Genomic DNA, 21,800 nt, shown 5'->3' on the forward strand with positions numbered 1-21,800 from the left:
AATTAATATTGTACTAGTTCCTATAATATTAATTTTATTAAGAGAAAGCCTTGGGTATTAAGCTTAGGGAGAGATCCTATACTTGGATCTTGGTTCTTCCATTAAAGGATAGCACAAGAACAAGAGAGAAAGGTGATCTCTCTTGTGCCCATAATCCGAAACATCCAATGTAAGAACATGATTTCTCCTCTACTTTGCTCATTTGTTTGCATGCATAAAATCCATATTTAATTTTATGACAAATTAAATTAAAAACCTATATGAATATGTAAGTATATAGATCTACTTTTCTTTCATTACCTACCCCTACTACGGGTAACTTCGAGTTTCGTTCCTCTTATATCGACTTAGTGGAGCGAAATCAGTTCGCTGGTCTACCAGATGAGGACCCCTTGAAGCATATGGAAATTTTCACAGACTACTGTTGTTCCATACCTATACCAGCTGGGGTGACTCAGGATGAAGTAAAGGGGTTGATGTTCTTATACTCCCTGAAGGATTCAGCGCGAGATTGGTACCGCTACCTTGATAGGGTAGCAGCTGGAGTCATGGACTGGACATCTCTAGCATTAGCTTTCTACAAGAAGTACTTCCCACTTTCAAAGACTGACGCCTTGAGAAGTAAAATCACAAGTTTCCAACAAGGAGCGGATGAGGATTTTTGCGAAGCATGGGGACGTTTCAAAAGTTTGGTCCGAGCTGTCCCTCACCATGGTTTCCAGCAATGGTATCTTTTCAATCTATTTTATAATGCTCTATATGATGATTACAAGGTCATCCTGGATGCAGCTGCTAATGGTAGGTTCCAAAACAATACCGGTCAAAGTAAAGGTTGGAACACTATTGAGGAGATGGCAGTCCATAGAGCTGAGTTTGGAAGTTCACGTGGAAAGTCCCAAAAGCAAAGTGATGAAATGAGTGTCGTTGTGACACTTATAACTTCCATTACTGCCCGTCTCGAGAAGCTCGAGATTTCTGAAGCTTCCAAGGAGAAAGTTGAAATGCCTGTTCAAAACTCAGATGAGATCGAGAAGTTGAGAGAAATGGTCCAACTCCTTTTGGTTCAAGTGGCGAATATGGAAGCAGCCGGGATTGAGTCCTCAAGGAATTTTGTGAAGCAATTGGAGAATATAGAGGCTAAGCAAGCTGCTAATTCTTCAAGCAAATGTGAAGGGCCGATTGAAACGATTAACGCCATTAATCTCAGGAGTGGCCTCTCTTATGAAAGTACCGACAAGCCAAAGGAAGACTCGGGAAATGATGAAGAAGCTCGTTTAAATTCTGGTGCAAAAACGAGCTCAATTGCCAGTACTTCTGGTCGATCGACCAACATTGTCGATCGATCGATCAAGCGTCGATAAAATAGTTTCTAGTCGAAACTATTCACACCAAAGACAACATCGATCGACTAACATCACCAGTCGATCGATCGATCGGATCACCTGACGAACTCAATTCTGAACAGGAACTGTTCACGCCCAGCCAAGTTGGTCGATCGACCCCTCATATCAGTCGATCGACTGGAACTCCAGAGCAGGATGCAAATCCGTCAACTAGTTCGCATGATTCTTCACTCATTGATGATTTGACGGGGGTTTTAAACCTACGGAAGCCGAAGGTTACTGATCCTACGACCAGTGTTGCAGTCCCGTATCCGGAGCGTTTGAAGGCTACTAAGCTGGAGCGTAAGTTTGGTAAGTTTCTGGAGATGGTCCAGAATCTCGAGGTAACGGTTCCTTTCACTGATCTAATTACCCAGGTACCCTCTTACGCTAAATTTATGAAAGATATTTTAAATCGTAAGAGAAATTTTCGTGATGATAGTAATGTTGCTTTTGTGGAAGAGTGTAATGCTCTTTCGCAAATTAATGTGCCACCTAAATTAAAAGACCCGGGTAGTTTTTCAATTCCTTGCACTATAGGTAGCCACGTAATTGGAAAGGCCCTTTGTGACTTAGGGGCCAGTGTCAGTGTCATGCCGTATTCTGTTTGCGAAAGGTTAAATATTGGTAGACTTAAGGTGACTGATATTACCGTTCAAATGGCAAATAGATCGACTCAGAGACCTATAGGAGTTCTAGAGGATGTACCCGTTCGAGTGGGTAAGTTTTTTATTCCTGTCGATTTCGTTGTTTTGGACATTGCAGAGGACATCGGATACCTATTATTTTAGGCGACCGTTTTTACATACAAATGGGTTTGTAATAGATGTCAAACGCGGAACCATCACCTTAGAGGTAGGGGATGACACCATTGAGTTCGATCTTGCTCACAAGGCGATCGAACTGCTTGATGAGGATACGTGTTATTCCATTGATATTGTTGATGGGTCATTACTTGTAATTGGAGGGAATCCTTAGCCAAGGATCCCTTAGCTGATCTAACCCATTTAGGTGAGTGTGCAGGTAATACAGCGGAGAATGCTGAGGAGCCAGATGCTTTGGTAGCTTTAATGGAGAGCTACGAGCTCAATAAGGAAGAAGATGAAATGCTCTTGAGCTTGGCCAACGAGAACTTGGTAAACACTTGCTACACCATTGAAGCTGATTCTGTCTATGCTGTAGAGGTAAAGGTGCCGGAGCGTAAGCCACTTCCCCCTAATCTTAAGTATGTTTTTCTAGATGATACGGAGCAATACCCAACTATTGTTAGCTCTAAGCTTAATGATGACCAGCTGTCTGCTTTGATGTGTGTGCTTAAGAAAAACAGGAAGGCTTTGGGTTACTCTTTGGATGACATTAAGGGCATCAGCCCTGATGTTTGTATGCACATGATAGAGTTGGAAGAAGGCCACAAGCCTTACAGACAGGGTCAACGCAAGTTGAACCCGAAGATGCAGGAAGTTGTTATGGCTGAGGTGATGAAACTACTCGATGCAGGTATTATTTATACAGTTGGCAACTCCAAGTGGGTTAGCCCAGTTCAGGTAGTCCCGAAGAAACAAGGGACTACCGTGGTTAAAAATGAGAAAAATGAATTAATACCAACTCGAGTAGTGACAGGGTGGCGGATGTGCATTGATTATAGACAGTTGAATGCCGCCACCAAGAAAGACCACTTCCCCCTCCCTTTTGTTGACCAAATGACTGAAAGACTTGCTTCTAACAAATTTTTCTGTTTTCTAGACGGATATTCAGGGTTCTTTCAGATCCCTATTCATCCGGACGATCAGAGTAATACCACTTTTACCTGTCCACAGGGTGTTTTTGCATATTGTAGAATGCCTTTCGTATTGTGTAACGCCCCTGCTACCTTTCAGAGGTGCATGATGGGGATTTTTTCTGATTATATAGAGAATATTATGGAGGTATTCATGGATGATTTCTCAGTTTATGGTAGTGACTTTGATCGTTGTTTAGCTAACCTTGATAAAGTCATGCAGCGTTGTATAGATGTTAATCTTGTTTTAAACTGGGAAAAGTGTCAGTTTATGGTCAATGAGGGAGTTGTGTTAGGGCATCTGATTTCTGATAAAGGTATACATGTTGATAAGGCAAAGGTGCAGGTGATTGAGCAATTACCTCCTCCCGTGAATGTTAAAGGAGTGAGGAGTTTCCTTGGTCACGCTGGTTTTTACCGGCGTTTCATTAAGGATTTTTCAAAAATTGCTAAACCACTTACACAATTGCTCCTTAAGGATTCTGTCTTTGAATTTACTGATGAGTGCCTTGTTGCTTTTAACAGGTTAAAGGAGGCCCTAGTTTCGGCGCCAATCATTCAGCCGCCTGATTGGGACCTCCCATTTGAGATCATGTGTGATGCCAGCGATTATGCGATCGGTGCAGTTCTGGGACAGCGAAAGAATAAAGCTTTTAATGCCATATACTATGCGAGCCGAACTCTGGATGAGGCTCAAGTCAATTATTTTACCACTGAGAAAGAGTTTCTAGCTGTTGTTTTTGCCTTAGACAAATTTCGGTCTTATTTGTTAGGTTCTAAGGTTATTGTTTATACTGACCATGCAGCGTTGAAGACTCTCTTTATTAAGAAAGATGCGAAGCCGAGGATTTTGAGGTGGATACTCCTTTTGCAGGAGTTTGATTTGGAGATCAAAGATAAGAAAGGAGTAGAGAATGTGGTAGCTGACCACCTATCTCGTCTGCAGCTGACAGAAAGGGAGGATTCGTTACCTATTAATGATTCTTTTCCTGATGAGAGTCTGTTAGCTATTACTACTTCAGGGTCTTATCCACCTCCGTGGTTTGCTGATTTTGCTAACTTTGTTTGTGACAGGTAGGATACCACCCGAGCTTTCATGGCGTGAGAAGAAGCGGTTTGCCTATGATGCTAGACAATATTTTTGGGATGATCCTTATGTTTTCAAGGAATGCGCAGACGGTCTCATCCGGAGATGCGTACCTCGGTGGGAGGTGAAGGATATCCTAGAGGCTTGCCGCTCTTACGCTTATGGTGGTCATCACGGTCCGTCCAGGGATCGTAGCTAAGGTACTCAATCTGGTTTCTATTGGCAAACTTTGCATGCGATTGTCGCAATTTTGTTCTTGAGTGCGATGCTTGTCAAAGATCGGGGAATATTTTCAAGAGACATGAGATGCCACAGGTAGGCATTCTTGAGGTTGAGATTTTAGATGTCTGGGGCATTGATTATCAAGGACTTTTTCCGAGCAGTCAAGGTAATAAATATATCCTCGTAGCTGTAGATTATGTATCCAAATGGGTGGAAGCTATTGCTACTCCCCATTGCGATGCAAAGGACATGATTAAACTGTTTAAAAAAATTATTTTCCCTCGTTTGGGTGTCCCTCGGGTTGTCATTAGCGATGGGGGAATGCATTTTAAAGAGAAACAACTTAGTGCTTTATTGACTAAATTCGGTGTCCAACATCGTAGAGGTTTGGGGTATCATCCCCAAACTAGTGGTCAGGTTGAGGTTTCTAACAGAGAATTGAAAGAAGTCTTAGCTAAAGTTGTTTCTAAATCACGGAAAGATTGGAGTCTTAAGTTAGATGATGTCTTATGGGCTTATAGAACCGCGTTTAAAACGCCAATCGGGATGTCACCATACCGATTGATTTGTGGTAAGACATGTCATTTGCCTGTTGAGTTAGAGCGTAAGTCTTGGTGGGCTATTTGTGATTTGAATTTGGATCCTAACCTCTCTCGTGAGAAACGCATGACACAGCTGAATGAGCTAGAGGAATTTAGGCTGCTGGCGTATGACAATGCAAGGATCTACAAGGAGAAAACAAAGCGCTGGCACGACAAGAGAATCATCAAGCGCGAGTTCCATATTGGCGATAAGGTACTTCTTTTTAACGCTCGTATCCGTTTATTTCCTGGTAAGCTGAAATCCAGGTGGACCGACCCTTACACGGTCACAGCAGTCACAAAGTTCGGATCAGTTGAATTGGAGACCTCAGCTGGAGAAAGGTTCAAGGTTAATGGCCAATATGTGAAGCATTATCATGGATCAGATGCATATGTTGGGAAAGTCGAGGTATTGTACTTCGACCCGTTATCGGATGATGCAAAGTGAGGTAAAAAGGTCGTGCGGGACCTCTTAAACCAGCGCTCACTGGGAGGCAACCCAGGTTGTAATTAATTGTAATTTAGGAATTTTATTTCGTTATTTCATTTAACTTGCATTTTGAGTTTTTTGTTTTCTTTAATTTCTTTTAATTTGCAATTTCCTGGTTTAGGGAATATGCGCACCTTTGATAATTTTTGCAGGCATTTATTTTATGCAAAGTGCGTAGATGGTTTACTGGAGTTTGTGAGAGAAAGACAAGAGACTATGATGACAAAATGAATTTTTGACGAATTAAAGTCCAATTGCCAGCTCTAGCAGTCGATCGACTAAGTTGTTCAGTCGATCGACTGAAGTGAAGAGACCAGAAGCTACTGTGCAGGGATATTGGTCGATCGACTGGGACAATGAGGCGATCGACCAAAACACGAGACTCCAGAAGCTGTTAAATGACAGACCGGTCGATCGACCGAGTAGAGTGGTCGATCGACTACGCCGCGGGATCAGATTACAACTAAAAGGGAAGTTTTCACCCTTTCACTCCTTCACTTTCACAAACACATAAACTCTTGAGCAAACCCTAAGTTTCCCCCCCCCCTCTCGCGATTTTCACCTAAAATCCCGTCTTGCACTCGTTTTTCTTGCTTTAATCTTCAAAGTTTCTTCAAGGTATGTCTCTAATCTCATTTCCATGCTCTACTTTCGATTTTATTGCGGTTTTTATGCGTTATTTTCGAGTTATTTGCATTTGAGATGGAAAAATCGAATTGGGGGAATTGCTTTTTGAGATTGATTTCTTGTCTTTTCTATGTTTTAATCGATTGTTCTACCCTTTTCCCTTGATTTTCGACACTAGCTAGCAGCGAGGAGGCGATTAAAGCCGCTTTCCCCAAAATCTCGAAACCCTAATTTGCTTTTCAGTTCGGATTTTGTTTCGGGTTTCCTTTAATTGACATTGTTTGGGGATTTCTTGTTGCTAATGAGTTAATTGCAGGTAACAAAAATGACAAAAGGGAAAGAGCACATGCAAGAGGGACAATCGAGCCAAGGCCCTCCCAAGCGGCCACGCGGACCGCCACTGATGATACAGGCTACTACGGATAGTCTACCTGACTATCCGCAGTTTATCTTTGCTACTTCTACGCAACGTGCTAAGTTTTCTCTTTTTGTTTCGCAAATGAAAGTTACAGCTACCCGATTTCTCCATAAAGATACTTTGGAGAAATTAGGCTGTTATGAGTCGGTTGTGTCCCTGCTAAATGGGACGGGTATGACAGGTTTAGTGGACATGGCTGAGTTCACGTATTATGTTTTGACCCTTGAATCCTTTTCGTCTTTTGCTTTTGACTCGAAAGCTTTCGTGGCTGATAAGACCAAACCTTGCATTTCCTTTCGACTTTTCAATGTCAACTACTCTCTGACATTGGCTGATTTTGCTGGTTTTCTGGGTCTTTATTTCGAGGGCAGGACCTCGGACACCTCTGATACTCATCGAGTCATGTGGTCTTGTATCAGTGACTTTTACGGGTCTAAAAGGACGGGCACTTCCGTCCATTTGCCCCCTCTTCTTTATTTTCTACGGCTAATGGGTAATACCATTTTTGGCCGTAAAGAGTCTAATAATGTGAATAATATTGAGCTTTCGATCTTGGCGGGCTATCTGAACGTTGAACGTCGGACAGCCCGTATTTATAACATTGCCTACTTGACTGCCGCTCACTTTCAGACTGTAAGTGAGGGCACCTTGACCACCATTGCTTGTGGTGGGTTGGTGACACGTATCGCCAACCGCCTTGTTTTACTTTTCCCTCGACAGGAGGACCCCATCGACCCGACCTACGTTTCATGGACCTTCCTTACGCGAGGGTCATCTATTGGGTTGATAGACGATGCGGTGGAAGATAGATTCTTTCATCTCGTGACCGCATCCTGTCACATCGGCTACCCTCCCCCCCCCGCCCCCTTACCACTGTTGAGGGGGCAGCTCGGTCGCCCTTGCCTAGCTACAGGCTTCCTCTGGTGGCGGCCACTGCTACTGCTAGCACCTCGAGGAGAGCTCGTACCTCCACTGGACAGGCACCCTCTTCCTCCACTCCTGCTCCCATTGGCTACCCGGCCACTTTTCGACCACCTACTCCTTTGGTTGTCCCTCCGGTCATGGACCAGAGGGCAATGTCACGTGTCTTGGGTGATTTGTGCAGGAGCTTTGACCAGCACAGGCTAGACACAGCTCTAGCCCTCTACCCGGTTTACGAGGAGTTAGCCCGGGGAGGGATGCTCCCACAGGGTGACTGGACTCACCCTTTCTACTTTGTCCCTCTTGTGGGCGGCTACCCTTAGCCTGCCAGGAGACCCCCTCCCACTACTACTGCTGGTGCCTCCACTTCCAGGAGAGCCACTGCCGCTGCTGCTGAGGCGGACGAGGGGAGCGACTCGGGGTCCGGAGAGGACAGTGACTCTGATTACGATGGTGGAGATTAGATGCCGGTGACCTCCCCGTTTTTGGCTGGTTTGGGGAGGTCGTATTTTGTGAGTTCCTTCCTTTCTTTATTAGCTTCCTTTTATTTTATTATGCTTTTATTCTCCCATTTTTTTGCTGGTGATTTGCTGCTGAGCACAATGAGGGCATTGTGCGTTTTGGTTTGGGGAGGGTATTTGCATATGCCTTTTGTTTTGCATCTGCATTTGTTTCCTTTTATTGCATTTCAGTCACATGATTAGTGCATTTCTGTTTGCATTTGTGTTTTTATTTTTATTTTTATTTTTATTTTCATTCATTCAAAAAAAAAAAAGAAAGAAAAAATTTGAAAATTCAAAAAAATCAAAAATATCACGTTTACTTTTGCATATAGTTGAGTCGGATTGGAGTTTTTAATGATGATTTTGCACTATTAGTCAAATATGCCATTCCATGCCCTTTTCACAACTGTTTAGCGAGAATTATAAGTGATTTTTCAAATTTTGTTATGGAATTCATTTCGGGTAATTAGACTTGACTCATTACTTTTGGCAAACTACTTATACTTTCTGAGATATAGAGCCTATAACTAGTGACATTCATGACCGGTTAATTTAGGATTGAGAGTAGTACTCCCTTCATTTCATGTTTTGCACGTGTATGAGTTTTGATTGCTTATTGCCTATACGCATTGGTTTGTGGTCGGTATTGCATGTTTTGAGAACTATTGCATCCCCCCCTTTCTCGTTTTACCCCATTAACTCCACTATAAGCCATAACTGCCAGTTGCCCTCAACTACATCCCATACTTAGCCTACCATTGTGCCAAGCTAGGAAGTAGTAGAGGAATTTTTGTCGGATTAGAAGCGGTTTTGGTTCGTTTGTACTGATGAAGTGAGTATTGATGAGAAGTGAAGGGGTTGTGTCTTTTTGAAGGGAAAGAAAGAAAGAAATTTAGAAAAAAAAAAAGAGAAAGAGATGTGTTTACCTGGCAGAGAGCACTGGAATGTGCAGGGTGGTCGATCGACTGCCATCACTGGTCGATCGACCACCAGTTCAGAAGTTGAAAAAAAAAAAAAAAAAAAGTGAAAATGAAAGAAAATAAAAAGATTAAAACAGAAAGAAGAAGAAAAAAAAAGAGGAGTTTTGAAAATAATAAGGTTTTGGTTGAATAAGAACGCGCCTCATGTGCTTATTTCATGAATTGGAGGCGTTTGTCTTGGGATTTTGTGATGCCTAGTCTTTTAAAGGCATGGTTCATATGTTGAGTTGGAGGAAGGGATACGGTTTCTGATGGTTGTATAGGTACTAGCTTGGCTCTTACCTTCACTTTTTCCATAATTGTTTTGCCCTTCTTTTTCCCCACTTAACCTCACATATCCAAATCTTGCAATAGTTCGGCATGTGATAGTCCTTGAAGGTGGTTGTGCGTATGTACGGTAGCTAGAATCATTATTCATGCTAGTCAAGCATACATGTTTTGTCGGTCGCAGTCTAGGTGAGAGACTGTATTTTTCTTCCCTCTCTTTTACATATAATCTTACCATTTGCTTTGCTGAGAGAAGAGTGACCCGGGAGAGTCCGAATGTATGAGTCTTGCAAGGTCGAATGCCCGATTTAATTCTATGATATGCATAAATTTGTTCACTTGATTTAAGCTTTGCAGTAGTTGATTATGTGCATTAAACGGTTTGGCATTGGCTTGTAGTTAGCTCTGAGATATACTCCTCTCCATTTCGTTTTTATACGGGTCATAGTGCTTGCTTGGGGACAAGCAAGGTTTGGTTTGGGGAGATTTGATACGTGCATATTCTATACACTTTATCTGTGGTTTTGGCACGTATTTCTATGCATAATTGTTAGCTTAAGGCTACTATTTCTCCCGAAACGGTTTACTTTGCATTTTCTATGATTTATTGTAAGAATGAGTGGAAGTAAGCTAAATCAAGCCTAATTCGTCCTCCGGAGGCAACTTCAAGGAAGCCCAGAAGAAGGAGAGTCGTACTCACTCACCTCGGGATGCGTGCATTGGAGTGAGGAGCTGTTTTTGAAGAAAAGAAGTGTTTCTACACAACACCATCAGTCGATCGACTATGCTGTAAGGTCGATCGACCACTGAAGCTCATCAGACGCTACTGTTCCGCATTAACCAGTCGATCGACCATGCTGACCGGTCGATCGACCTGTTTTCGAGCTGATATCTATTTCTTCGTGTTAGACTTTTAAAAGCCCAACTTGTAATTAACTTTCAGTATCTTTTTATCAGTAGAACGCAGCAACTTTTAGGGTATGCTTTTTTATGATTGCAAAACTCAGTTTTTAGATCTAGCTTGGCAGACGGAAACCTTCGATTTTCGATACTTTGTTCTTGAATTCAATTAGTAAGTTTTTATGCAATTCCCTTCTTCCTTTAATTCTTGTTATTTCAATTCTTGTTTTATCAATTTAATTCCAGAAATTTATCTCTTGTCCTTTGTCTTTATTTAAATTCAATCATGTCAATCTTGTTATTTGTTATCGATTTAGCAATTGTTTTAGTTTTAGTCATGCGTAGCTAATTGTTTTGATTGGAAATGAGGTGAACCATGGCATAATTAGGATTGTTTGTTAGCATGAATTCTACCATTTAGATTTTGTCGTCTGTTGATATGCCTTTTTGCTAGATTGAAAGATTAGTAATTAGAACTATCAGTAGATTGGAATTTCTCTTGAGTGAAAGCTTTGAGAAATTTCGGGGAATTAGAAGACCGCAAGGTTAATTTGAGCATCGATCGAAAGGCTTGCTTAAACCCCCTGAGACCGTATTTTAGGAGTTCTGCTACCTTATTGTCCTGACCATTGCCGTGGTGAACCGTATTTCCCGATCCCCTTTTTTTATCTTGTTGAGAAATTTCATTTAGCATTTAGTCAATTTAGTCAACCATTCTCAAAACCCCCCAATTAATTGTTACTTTTATAGACTAAAAAATAGCAAACAAAATCAACCTTGTCTCTCTGTGGTTCGACCCTTACTATCACTAGCTATAGTTTTAGTTTGGAATTATAAATTTAATTTTGATACAAAACGACGGTATCAAGCAACATAAGAATGATTCATGCTTAATCTAATATGTTTTCACAATTGAATTGCTTGCTTGTTGTGATGTCAACTTTATGCACATGTTATGTTTGATGAAATGCTAAGCGTATGAATCCTTGCATTTACAACCATCTCTTATCTATTCAACTTGACTTGTAAGATATAAACCAACTCGAGTCTTGTTAGACCATGCATAGAAGTTGATTAGGAGGAAAGTAAGTCGATTTGTAGGTGTTGTACAATCTAATCGATTCGGCTCCGGGACCTAACTCTTCCTAAGGACCGTAAGACATAAACCAACTCGGTTCCTCTACAACATTAATTGCTTGCAACTTTGTAAACATGTTTGTATGATCAACTCCCATGAATCCCCTATGAACCCATGACATCCTAACACTTTTAATCAATTGTTTACATCTGTTAGGGTCGAAATTTACAATTTCTCTCGAGTAACACGTGGCATATTTTTGTTGGATAAGACAAGAGGACTAATGACTTGGCAAATTGAAGACCGTTGAATTATTGTGCAAAGAAGTGTCCACATACATTCTCAGGAAAGTCAAAGGAGAAAATACCCACATAACTATCCCCTTGAAAATAGGTAACGACTCCTGAAAAGTAGGAGGCTGATCCGGAGGAGCCTGAACGCATTAAACCCTAAGAAGGCCACACTATAAAAGAAGAAGAAAGGCAAGAACAGGGGGATGATCGAAAAAAAGAAAGAAAATACGCAACAGTGAATTATTAAGCAGAAATTCCGCTGTATTCCTTACTTGCTAAAAGTTCTACCTCGATTTTAGTGAAAATATTGGTGGGATTCCGACTCCCCCCGCGGTTGTTCCCACACCGGGGTTTCCGCGTCACCAAAAGCTCCTTGCGTCAATCTTTTTCTCGCTAACTTTTACTTTATTTGCATCGCATTTCTTAATTCATTCGTAGTAGCGAGAGATCACTTTGACCCATTAAATTACAACTTCTAATCGGTAAATTTTTACCAAAACAATTTGGCGCCCACCGTGGGGCCTCAGTGATCAATTTTTCATAAAGCAAAAATTCAGCAATCCGTTCGTCGCCATGTCTGGAGCCAGTTCAAGTTCATCCGGTACCCAGGGAGTATCCTCTCAGACTTCTGGGGGAAGACCTCTTCCAGCAACCACAGGATCGGTCACCGCACCGCCAGCAGCCAGCCAGATGGCCCCAGTCAGCGCATCCCCGAAGGCCATGCCACCATCCTTCAAACCACCACAAGCGCCTAAGGCGTCAGCAACATCCAGTGTGACGAGATCCAGCAGGGAAAGAAGTCCCAGCAGGACCCAGATTCAAGAGACTGCATCAGGAGGAATTCCGAAGAAGTCAGGAACCTCATCACCAGACCCAATGCGAGTGGTGTTGGAAGGAATGGATACCCTGCACCGAGCCATCGAAAGCCTGAGGAAGGACAACTAAAACCTCAAAAACCAGATCGCAACAGTAACCAGGTCCAGGACCTCGTCAGCTGCGCTGCCTCCACCTTCTGAGGCCCCAGTTTCGGCCACCAGCGCATGCCCCCGGCATATTCCATCAGAGCTCATCACCAGACTGGATCTTGAGGGAATACCACCCAGAGGAGCCATCGAGCCTAGTGGATTAGGATTCCTGTCTTTTGATCGACCGCTCAGCTTGCAGCCAACCCCAGGTAGTACTTTGTCTAATAGTATAGCCAACCAGGGACTAACTTGCAATCTTTTGCAGGAACATCCGTCCAGCAGGTGGCAGGATGGAATCCAGGACCCAACACCTGTATGATGAACCCAGCAAGCGGACATTTCTCTGGAGGAACCTTGGTGGGAGGAACCTCTTCTCAGCAGGCACCGGAATGGCAACCAGGAACCATCATCCATGCAACACCTTTGGCGAGTCAGCCAGGAAGTCAATTCTCAGGAGGAGCCTGGCTTGGAGGTACACCTGTTGGCTCCTATCCGCCTGTATCTAACCCTCTTGCAGGAACAGGCAGCTTGCTGGAACAACAGTATCAGGAGTTAAGGGACCTGATGTACAGGATTCCGGGTGTAGCACGACCCCTGGAAAAGGCAACACGTGATAGCTACGCGGACTCCCCTTTCGTGGATGACATAGCCCTCGTTGGCGTCCCCAAAGGGTGCGTGCCTCCAGCCATGACACTCTACGACGGGACCACGGACCCTCTTGATCATGTCAACCACTAAAAGCAAAAGATGATGGTGATCACCGCGACATGATCCTTGAAAGAAGCCTGCATGTGCAAAGGTTTTGGATCCACCCTGTCCGGAGCAGCCTTGCAATGGTTCGTCAGCATGCCCAACAAGAGCATAACCTGCTTCGCCGTCTTAGTCAATGCCTTCCACCAGCAGTTTGCCAGCAGCCGCAGACCAGAAAAACAAACCAGTGACCTATATCGAATAGTACAGGGGCCTGAGGAGACCACCAGAGATTTTCTGAACAGATTAAACAGAGAGAAGGTGGCAATTCCCCGGTGTGACATAGCCACAGCCATAGAAGCTTTCCGCCAAGGGCTCCGCCAGGACTCAGACTTATAAAAAGACTTGACCAAGTACCCGTGCACCACCTTTGAGGAGGTACAAACAAAGGCAATTGCACTCATGCGGATGGAGGAAGACTCAGGGCCCAGGAGAGCTGCCTATGGCACAGATAGTATATCCAGAAAGGCGCCTGTAGAGAAGCAGAGCGAAAGAGTCAAACCCTACAGCAAGCCTGTGAACAAAGTTTCCGAGGGTCCAGGAGGAAAGAATAACTCAGAGCCACCTCCAAAAGTAAGTGAGTATAAATTCTCGACTAACCTTGAAGGTGTACTCAAGGCCCTAAAGGAGATACGGGGAGTCAGATGGCCCAGGAAGCGGGTGGATGAGCGTCCTAACGATGAAAGAGACTCCAGCAAGAGGTGCGAGTATCATGATGACATCGGTCATGACACCGACGAATGCTACACCTTGAGAAGGGAAGTCAAATTCCAGTACGATCGAGGAAACTTAGACCACCTATTGCCAGGAGGCTCCACCAAAGTTCATTCCACTAATCAGGTTCTGCCTACTCCTCCACCTGTTTGCACTAGAATTGTGAATGTTATTACAGGAGGCTCGGAATTGTGCGGCCTAACTTATTCAGCAGCCAAAAGACACGCCACACAAACCAAAGGAGACAAGCCAGAGTTTTCCTGCAGAATCAGCCGCCAGGACCTCCCAGCAGTCACCTTTGATGAAACAGACGCGCAAAATACTACGGAGCAACACCACGACGCTCTGATAATCACCCTCCCCATAGGAAACTGCGAGGTAAGAAAGATCCTGGTGGACACAGGGAGCTCTGTCAATCTGATCATGCTGGAAACTCTCAAAGGCATGGGGTTCAGCGAAAAGGATTTAGCAACGAAAGAGGTACCTTTGGTCGGTTTCAGTGGTGAAACAAAGCACTCTATAGGAGAGATCGTCATCCCAACCTATGCCAAAGGAGTCAACAAACAGGTAAGATACTTGGTTATCGATGGGCCCTCTACTTACAATGTGATTCTTGGCAGGCCCTGGATCCACGAAATGAAGGCAATACCTTCAACTTACCACCAATGTCTGAAATTCCCAACACCTTTGGGAGTGCAAGAGATACGTGGGGATCAGGAGGATGCTAAGAATTGCTATAAGATAGCCCTGAAACCAACAGCCAGACCGCCAGCATAACAATTACAGAGCCAGCACATCCAGGAGGAATATGTCGAGCCACCTCAGGCAGAGCTGGACGAAGTCAGCCTAGACGAGCTGCAACCAGAACGAACCATACTTATTGGGTCAGAATGCACAGGTAAAATCCGCCAAGAACCTATTCAATTATTGAAAACTAACATGGACTGTTTTGCTTGGTCCCACAATGATATGGTAGGGATAAATCCTAGTATAATAACCCACAAGCTGAGCGTGGACCCGAGCTATAAACCTATCCAGCAGAAGAGGAGGAAGATTGCTCCAGAGAGGAACCAGGTCATAAACCAGGAGGTAGACAACCTGCTCGCTGCTGGAAAAATCAGGGAAGTGAAGTACCCGGAATGGTTATCTAATGTGGTGGTAGTCCCAAAAAATAATGCAAATGAAGGGTTTGTGTCGATTTTACGGACCTAAATAAAGCTTGCCCTAAAGATCCGTTCCCACTGCCACACATAGAAATGCTCCAGCAGGCCACGAAATGCTCACAGCAGGCCACGAAATGCTCACATTCCTGGATGCTTGGAGTGGCTGCTACAACCAGATCAAGATGCACCCTGATGATCAAGAGAAAATGGCATTCAGGTCAGAACGAGGTATCTATTGTTATAACGTGATGCCTTTTGGTCTAAAGAATGCAGGTTCCACCTACCAATGGCTGGTAAACACTATGTTCAAAGAGCAAATAGGCTGCACCATGGAGGTATACATCGACGACATGGTGGTAAAATCAAAGCAAGCTGCCCAGCACGTTGCACATCTGGCTGACACTTCCAGCACCCTGAGAAAATATGAAATGAAGCTGAACCCATCAAAGTGCACTTTCGGAGTCTCCAGTGGGAAGTTCGTAGGGTATATGGTCACCCAGAGGGGGATAGAAGCCAACACTAATCAAATCAAGGCCATACTCCAGCTAGAATCACCTCAAAAGCCAAAGGACGTGCAGCGCCTGACAGGACGGGTAGCTGCACTGAACAGGTTCATAGCAAGGTCCTCAGACAGATGCAGGTTATTTTCTGACATCCTAAGGAAGAGCCAGAAGTTCGAGTGGACATAGGAGCACGAGGCAGCACTCAGTGAGCTGAAACGATATCTGAGCACTCCACCACTCCTATCAAAGCCAGAACCCGAAGAGCCCTTGTCTTTGTACCTCTCAGTAACGTAGGTGGCTGTCAGTGCAGTGTTAGTTCGAGAGCAAGAAGGTGTACAACATCCAGTATACTACGTCAGTAAGTCTCTGCTGCCTGCAGAGACCAGGTACACCTCACTCGAAAAACTTGTACTTGCGCTAGTCACAGCTTCCTATAAGTTGCGACCTTATATTGAATCCCATACCATCTCTGTGGTAACTAACTATCCTCTTAAGACTATAATGAGGAAACCAGAGTTATCAGGTAGAATGGCCAAATGGTCCATGCACCTGAGTGGCTACGATCTGAAATTCGAACCTCGGGCAGCAATCAAGTCCCAGGCTCTAGCAGACTTTGTCTCCGACTTTTCCCCCTCCCTCCAGACGCAGGCCGAAAAGGACATCCTCACTCTGGAGGAAGACAAAGGGGAACAGATGTGGGAGCTGAATGTAGACGGAGCGTCCAACATAAAGGGAGCGGGAGTTGGTCTGGTCCTTAAGTCGCCCCAAGGGGACCTGCTAGTCCAGGCAGTTCGGTGTGAATTCAGAGCTACCAACAACGAGGCAGAATATGAAGCCTTGATCTTGGGTCTGCAGCTGGCTCTGGACCTAAAAATCAGGCATCTCCAGGTATACAGTGACTCCCAACTTATCGTAAACCATGTAAATAACTCTTATGCAGCTAGGGACACCACTATGATGGCCTACCTGGAAATAGCGCAAGAGTTGAAACTCAGGTTCAGGACCTTCAACATTAAGCAAATCCCCAGGGACCAGAATGTGGAGGCTGAAGCCTTAGCTGCCCTGGGGGCAACGTTCAAATCAGGTACAATCTCTACCATACCTATCGTCCATGTACTGGAACCTGCAATATCAAGAGCAGGATAAGACGACGAAAGCACAGCTGGCTCACTACAATCACAGGAAGAAGGGGTGTTAACCAACACCACCAGCCAGGAGGAAGTCGTAGATTGGAAAAAGCCTTACCAAGATTGGTTGCAAAATGACATACTTCCAGCAGATAAAAAAGAGGTAAGAAGCTTTAAAATGCGAGCTTCCAAATTTGTGCCGATTGATGGTGTCTTGTTCAGGAAATCCCTCGCAGGACCCTACCTGAGGTGCCTGAGTAAGGAAGAAACCCAGGCTGTTTTGCATGCTATCCACAGTGGTGAATGTGGAAACCATGCACGGGGCAGGAGCCTGTCCAACAAGGCCCTCAGGAAGGGATACTTCTGGCCCACGATGCGCAAGGATGCTATGGAATATGCAAAAAAGTGTGACGCCTGTCAAAGGCATGCACCAGTCAGCCACCAGCCTGCAGAGCCTCTGCACCCAGTTATTTCACCCTGGCCCTTTATGAAATGGGGAATGGACATAGTGGGACCACTGCCCAAGGCACCAGGAAACAAGGTCTACATGCTCGCCATGACAGATTACTTCTCCAAATGGATAGAGGCAGAGTCATTCTCCCAGGTTACGGAGGCCCAGGTGATATCTTTTATTAAACGCAATATCATCTGTAGGTTTGGTATTCCATCTGAAATAATATGCGATAATGGATCTCAGTTTATTGGCAATAAGACAGAGGCATTCTGTGCTAGATGGAACATTTCATTGCAGAAATCTACTCCCAGAAACCCTCAGTCCAATGGTCAAGAAGAGTCCAGCAACAAAATCATAGTCGAGAACCTCAGGAAGAAACTAGAAGAAATTGGGGGCAAATGGGCAGAAGAGCTGCCACTAGTCCGATGGGCTGATAGAACCACCCCTAAAGTAGCAACGGGACAAACTCCCTTCAGCCTGGTATTCAGGGCTGAGGCAGTTATCCCTTCAGAGGTCAGGGTCCCTACCCACAGATATGGATGCCTAACAGAGGAACGAAATCAGGTAGAAATGGCAAGTAACCTAGACACTATAGACGAGCTCAGAACCAGCGCCCAGATCAGGATGGCTTCGTATAGGCAAACAGTGGCCAGGAGCTACAACAAAAATGTAAAAGTCAGGACCCTGCAAGTAGGAGACCTGGTCCTGAGGAAAGTCTTCCAGAACACTAAAAACCAGCGAGCAGGCAAGTTTGCCTACAATTGGGAAGGACCGTACCAGGTGGAAAGTATCAGCGGAAATGGAGCATACAGGCTCATGACCATGGAAGGGCAAATAGTCCCCAGATCATGGAATGTCATCCACCTAAAAAAATACTACATCTGAAGCAGTCAGCAACCGGACACGTAGCCTGCCACGTACAGCACCATCAGGTTCCAGAGAAGCATGGACTCATGACTAAGTATCCACAGATCGGACAAGCTAGGCTCCTGCAAATACTTAGTGACCATGCCAGCGAGGTTCCTCTGAACAGAGGGGCAGACAGATCCCAGTACCTCCAATCAATGAAAGCCGGCAACAAAGACAAACAAAAGAAGAGTGCACGCACGATAAAACAAAGGTACGCCCGAAGACGGCAGAATACTAATTAAAACGCCTGAAAATGGCAGAGTACCAAAATACGCCTTGCTCCCATGAGCAAAGTCAAAACACAACGAAATTATCCAAAAATTAACGATGTTTCATGCCACACAGGGCCCAGAAAATAAAACTAGAAAACAGAAAAGACGAATTCCAGGAACCTCCTCAATCCAGCAGGACGCGTTCCACCTCCTTAGCAGCCGGCGCACTTTCAGAAGCATGCTCAGTAGCAGGAACAGTCCCCCCAGCAGGGTTGTTCTCAGGAGCCAGATTATCAGCAGTGTTGGTCCCTCCCTGGACTTCCTCTTCCTCGGCAGCAGAAAACCCATCATCCTCCAGAGCATCAATCTCGAAGTCGGACAAAACTCCTAGATCGACCTTCTCGGGAAAGGAATCAGCAAACAACCTCTCCTCTTCCTCCAAATCCCAGGACAAGTGCTTCCCTTCTTTGAATTCCTTGATGCAGGCAATCTTTATCTCCCAGGAAGAACAGGCAGCAGCATATGTCAGGGCCTTAGAGAGGTTGGCCTTCTTTTCTTTCAGAATCCTATTTTCAGCAGTCAGGGAGTTATTAGCTTCCAGGACCTGGGCGAGTTGCTCCTCGGATTCCTTCAAGCTGCGACGAACCAAGCCGATATCCCCTTTGAGAGTAGCTTTGTCCTTCCTCTCCGCGTCCAGCTGATTAAGGAGCTCCCTCTTCTCCGTTTGGAGAAGGCACACATCATCCTCAAGCTTAGCAAGCTTCTCCCTGATGAGGAGAGATATCTGCAGTGACTGATGAGCCAAAAGGAAAGGAAAGAGCCGTTAAAAAAAAAAAAAAAAAGACACAGAAAGAAGCAGGGTAATTATCAAAGTCAGGCAAGCTCCACCTCGAAAGCGTGCTCAGCCTCCATATCTGCCATTTCTTTCAGGGGCCTCCTCTCCAGCGAAGAGCGAGGACCAGGTAGCATCAGCCGCTCCAGATAAGGCCAATGCCCAAGGGCCCTGGAACGGCCAAATCCCTCGGGGAGTTTCAGTGTCATTTCCGCAGTAGGAGCATTGGGGGTCACAGGGTTCGGAGCCTCTCTATTTTCAGGAGGTAGAGACGCCAGAGGAGTGATTTCAACAGGGATGGAGTCAGAAGAGGTAGCTGGCTTCTTCGAGCAAGTAGCCTCAACCTCCAAAGAGGAATCAACCCTCCTCTTAGAAGCAGGTTTGGAGCGCCTCCAGCTGCCCTCTTTCGCCTTTGAGCAAGAATCATGTGCAAGGTAACTTTGGGCCTTGCGGAGTCTGAAAGAAAGAAAAAGACTTCAGGAACCAGAAATTCCAAAAGATTACAGCACAACGAAGAGAAAAGGAGCGTACCAGACGTCATTTGTTCTTCTTCCTCTACAGTGGTATGGGGAATGCACCAGAAGAGAGACCGAGCAAAAGATTGAAGGAACGCTTATCGGGAGACAGTCCGAATAACTTCGTCAATGAGGCTACCTCGTCTGGCAAAGGAACGAGGCGGTTCAGACCTGCGCAAAAGAGCAAGTAAGGAAAGTAAGAAGGCAAAGAGAAAAGAAAGCAATAAGAAATATCAAGTACCTGCAGTAGATCTCCAATCAGAAAACAAATAATCAACCGGAGGAGGAAGAGACTTAATTTCCACAAAAATAAAACGGCGAAACCAGTCAGAATCATTGGGCTTAGGAGGAAAGACAATACAGTGCTCCTCATTTTCCTTCACGCGCAAGGTCACTTGGCCATGACCCAAGGACCTCACGGTAAAGAGATGACCCAAGTCACTGAGGTCAATGTCACTGCCATACAAGTCGTTCATGGCACAAAGAGGAAGCAAGGTACACCAAGCGTACGGAGCAACCTGACACACGGCTAACTTGTTCAAGCGAAGGAAGTCTTGGATCAACTTGGGAAAAGGAAACCTCAACCCCAAGAAGAAGGGATAGTAATAAAAGCACGTCCATCCCGGCCTTCGAAAGTCAGCCTTCTGACCGGGAAGTGGGACATGCACCACCACATCCTCCGAAAACCCAAACCATTCCTTGATCAAAGCAAGATCAGCTGCCACAAAAGAGGAGTCACACGAATGTGTTGGAGAAAGGATAGAGGCGGAGGGGAATGGGTCATGGGGATCAGAACAAGGGACGGAAGCAGAAGAAGAAAAAGATCTAGTACTTTTTCGAACCATGATAAACGAAGAGAAAGAGATGGAATATACCTGACGAGAGACAAAAGATAAGGAGAATTAGGGGAAAGATAGAGAAAGGTTTGAAAGAGATGTGAAAAGTGAAGGGAAAAAGAAAGTTAAAGAGTTTTTAAGAGAGAAGAGGTGAAGAATCCTAGGGAAGGTAAAAAGCAAAGATGGTCGAGTGAAGTTAATGGGCACGGCAGTTGAGAGGCGTAAGGGAAGTGAGGGGTCTATTCAGTTCCCTAAATGATTACTCTAGAAGGTTAAAGAAATTCCCGCCCAAGTACACTTACACGGGAATTTGGGGGCAATTGTTAGGGTCGAAATTTACAATTTCTCTCGAGTAACACGTGGCAGATTTTTATTGGATAAGACAAGAGGACTAATGACTTGGCAAATTGAAGACCGTTGAATTATTGTGCAAAGAAGTGTCCACATACATTCTTAGTAAAGTCAAAAGAGAAAATACCCACATAACTATCCCCTAGAAAATAGGTAACGGCTCCTAAAAAGTAGGAGGCTGACCCGGAGGAGCCTGAACGCATTAAACCCTAAGAAGGCCACACTATAAAAGAAGAAGAAAGGCAAGAACAGGGGGATGATCGAAAAAAAGAAAGAAAATACGCAACAGTGAATTATTAAGCAGAAATTCCGTTGTATTCCTTACTTGCTAAAAGTTCTACCTCGATTTTAGTGAAAATATTGGTGGGATTCCGACTCCCCCCGCGGTTGTTCCCACACCTGGTTTTCCGCGTCACCAAAAACTCCTTGCGTCAATCTTTTTCTCGCTAACTTTTACTTTATTTGCATCGCATTTCTTAATTCATTCGTAGTAGCTAGAGATCACTTTGACCCATTAAATTAAAACTTCTAATCGGTAAATTTTTACCAAAACAACATCCTTCCTTTTATTGCTTGTTTTACCTTATTGTTTGCATTAGTTTAGACACAACTACAAACCCAAACAAATTGTGACACTAGCATAAATTGAGATAGATAGACTTAGAACCCAAAGCACACCGTCCCATGGATCGACCTCGACTTACCACTAACTAGTTGTTTGTTGAGTATTATAAATGTGTTTGATTGGATGTGACCTGACGACATCACATTCACATCAAAATGGCGCCGTTGCCGGAGATCGTGCTATGTGATTAAGTTCTTACTTGTTTGTCTATTTTGATTTTGCTTTCACCTTGAGGAACTTGTTCCTCAAGGGTTGTTCTTACCGTTTTTGTGTAGTTTTCTTGTTGTAGTTGTTTCCTTGTCTTAGCTATGATGGCTC

At 44.5% G+C, this 21,800-nt stretch overlaps 1 protein-coding gene and 1 non-coding gene across 2 annotated transcripts; one reads left to right on the forward strand and one right to left on the reverse strand.

Annotated features, from left to right (window-relative positions):
- Positions 1 to 611: 611 nt before the first annotated feature.
- LOC141603707 (small nucleolar RNA R71) lies at positions 612 to 718 on the reverse strand. The gene has a single exon (XR_012525564.1). It is a non-coding gene; the product is annotated as a small nucleolar RNA R71 (small nucleolar RNA).
- Positions 719 to 13,643: 12,925 nt separating this feature from the next.
- Positions 13,644 to 14,732, forward strand: LOC141601725 (uncharacterized). Its single transcript, XM_074422023.1, has one exon. It carries the CDS (start codon positions 13,644 to 13,646, stop codon positions 14,730 to 14,732), a length of 1,089 nt encoding a protein of 362 aa, XP_074278124.1.
- Positions 14,733 to 21,800: the final 7,068 nt, after the last annotated feature.

Source organism: Silene latifolia, chromosome 9 (genome assembly GCF_048544455.1).
Source record: "Silene latifolia isolate original U9 population chromosome 9, ASM4854445v1, whole genome shotgun sequence".
In the NCBI taxonomy this organism is placed as follows: Eukaryota; Viridiplantae; Streptophyta; class Magnoliopsida; order Caryophyllales; family Caryophyllaceae; genus Silene; species Silene latifolia.

Coding starts and splice junctions, on each gene's coding strand:
- LOC141601725 (XM_074422023.1), top strand. CDS start 13,644: ATGCGGATGGAGGAAGACTCAGGGCCCAGGAGAGCTGCCTATGGCACA.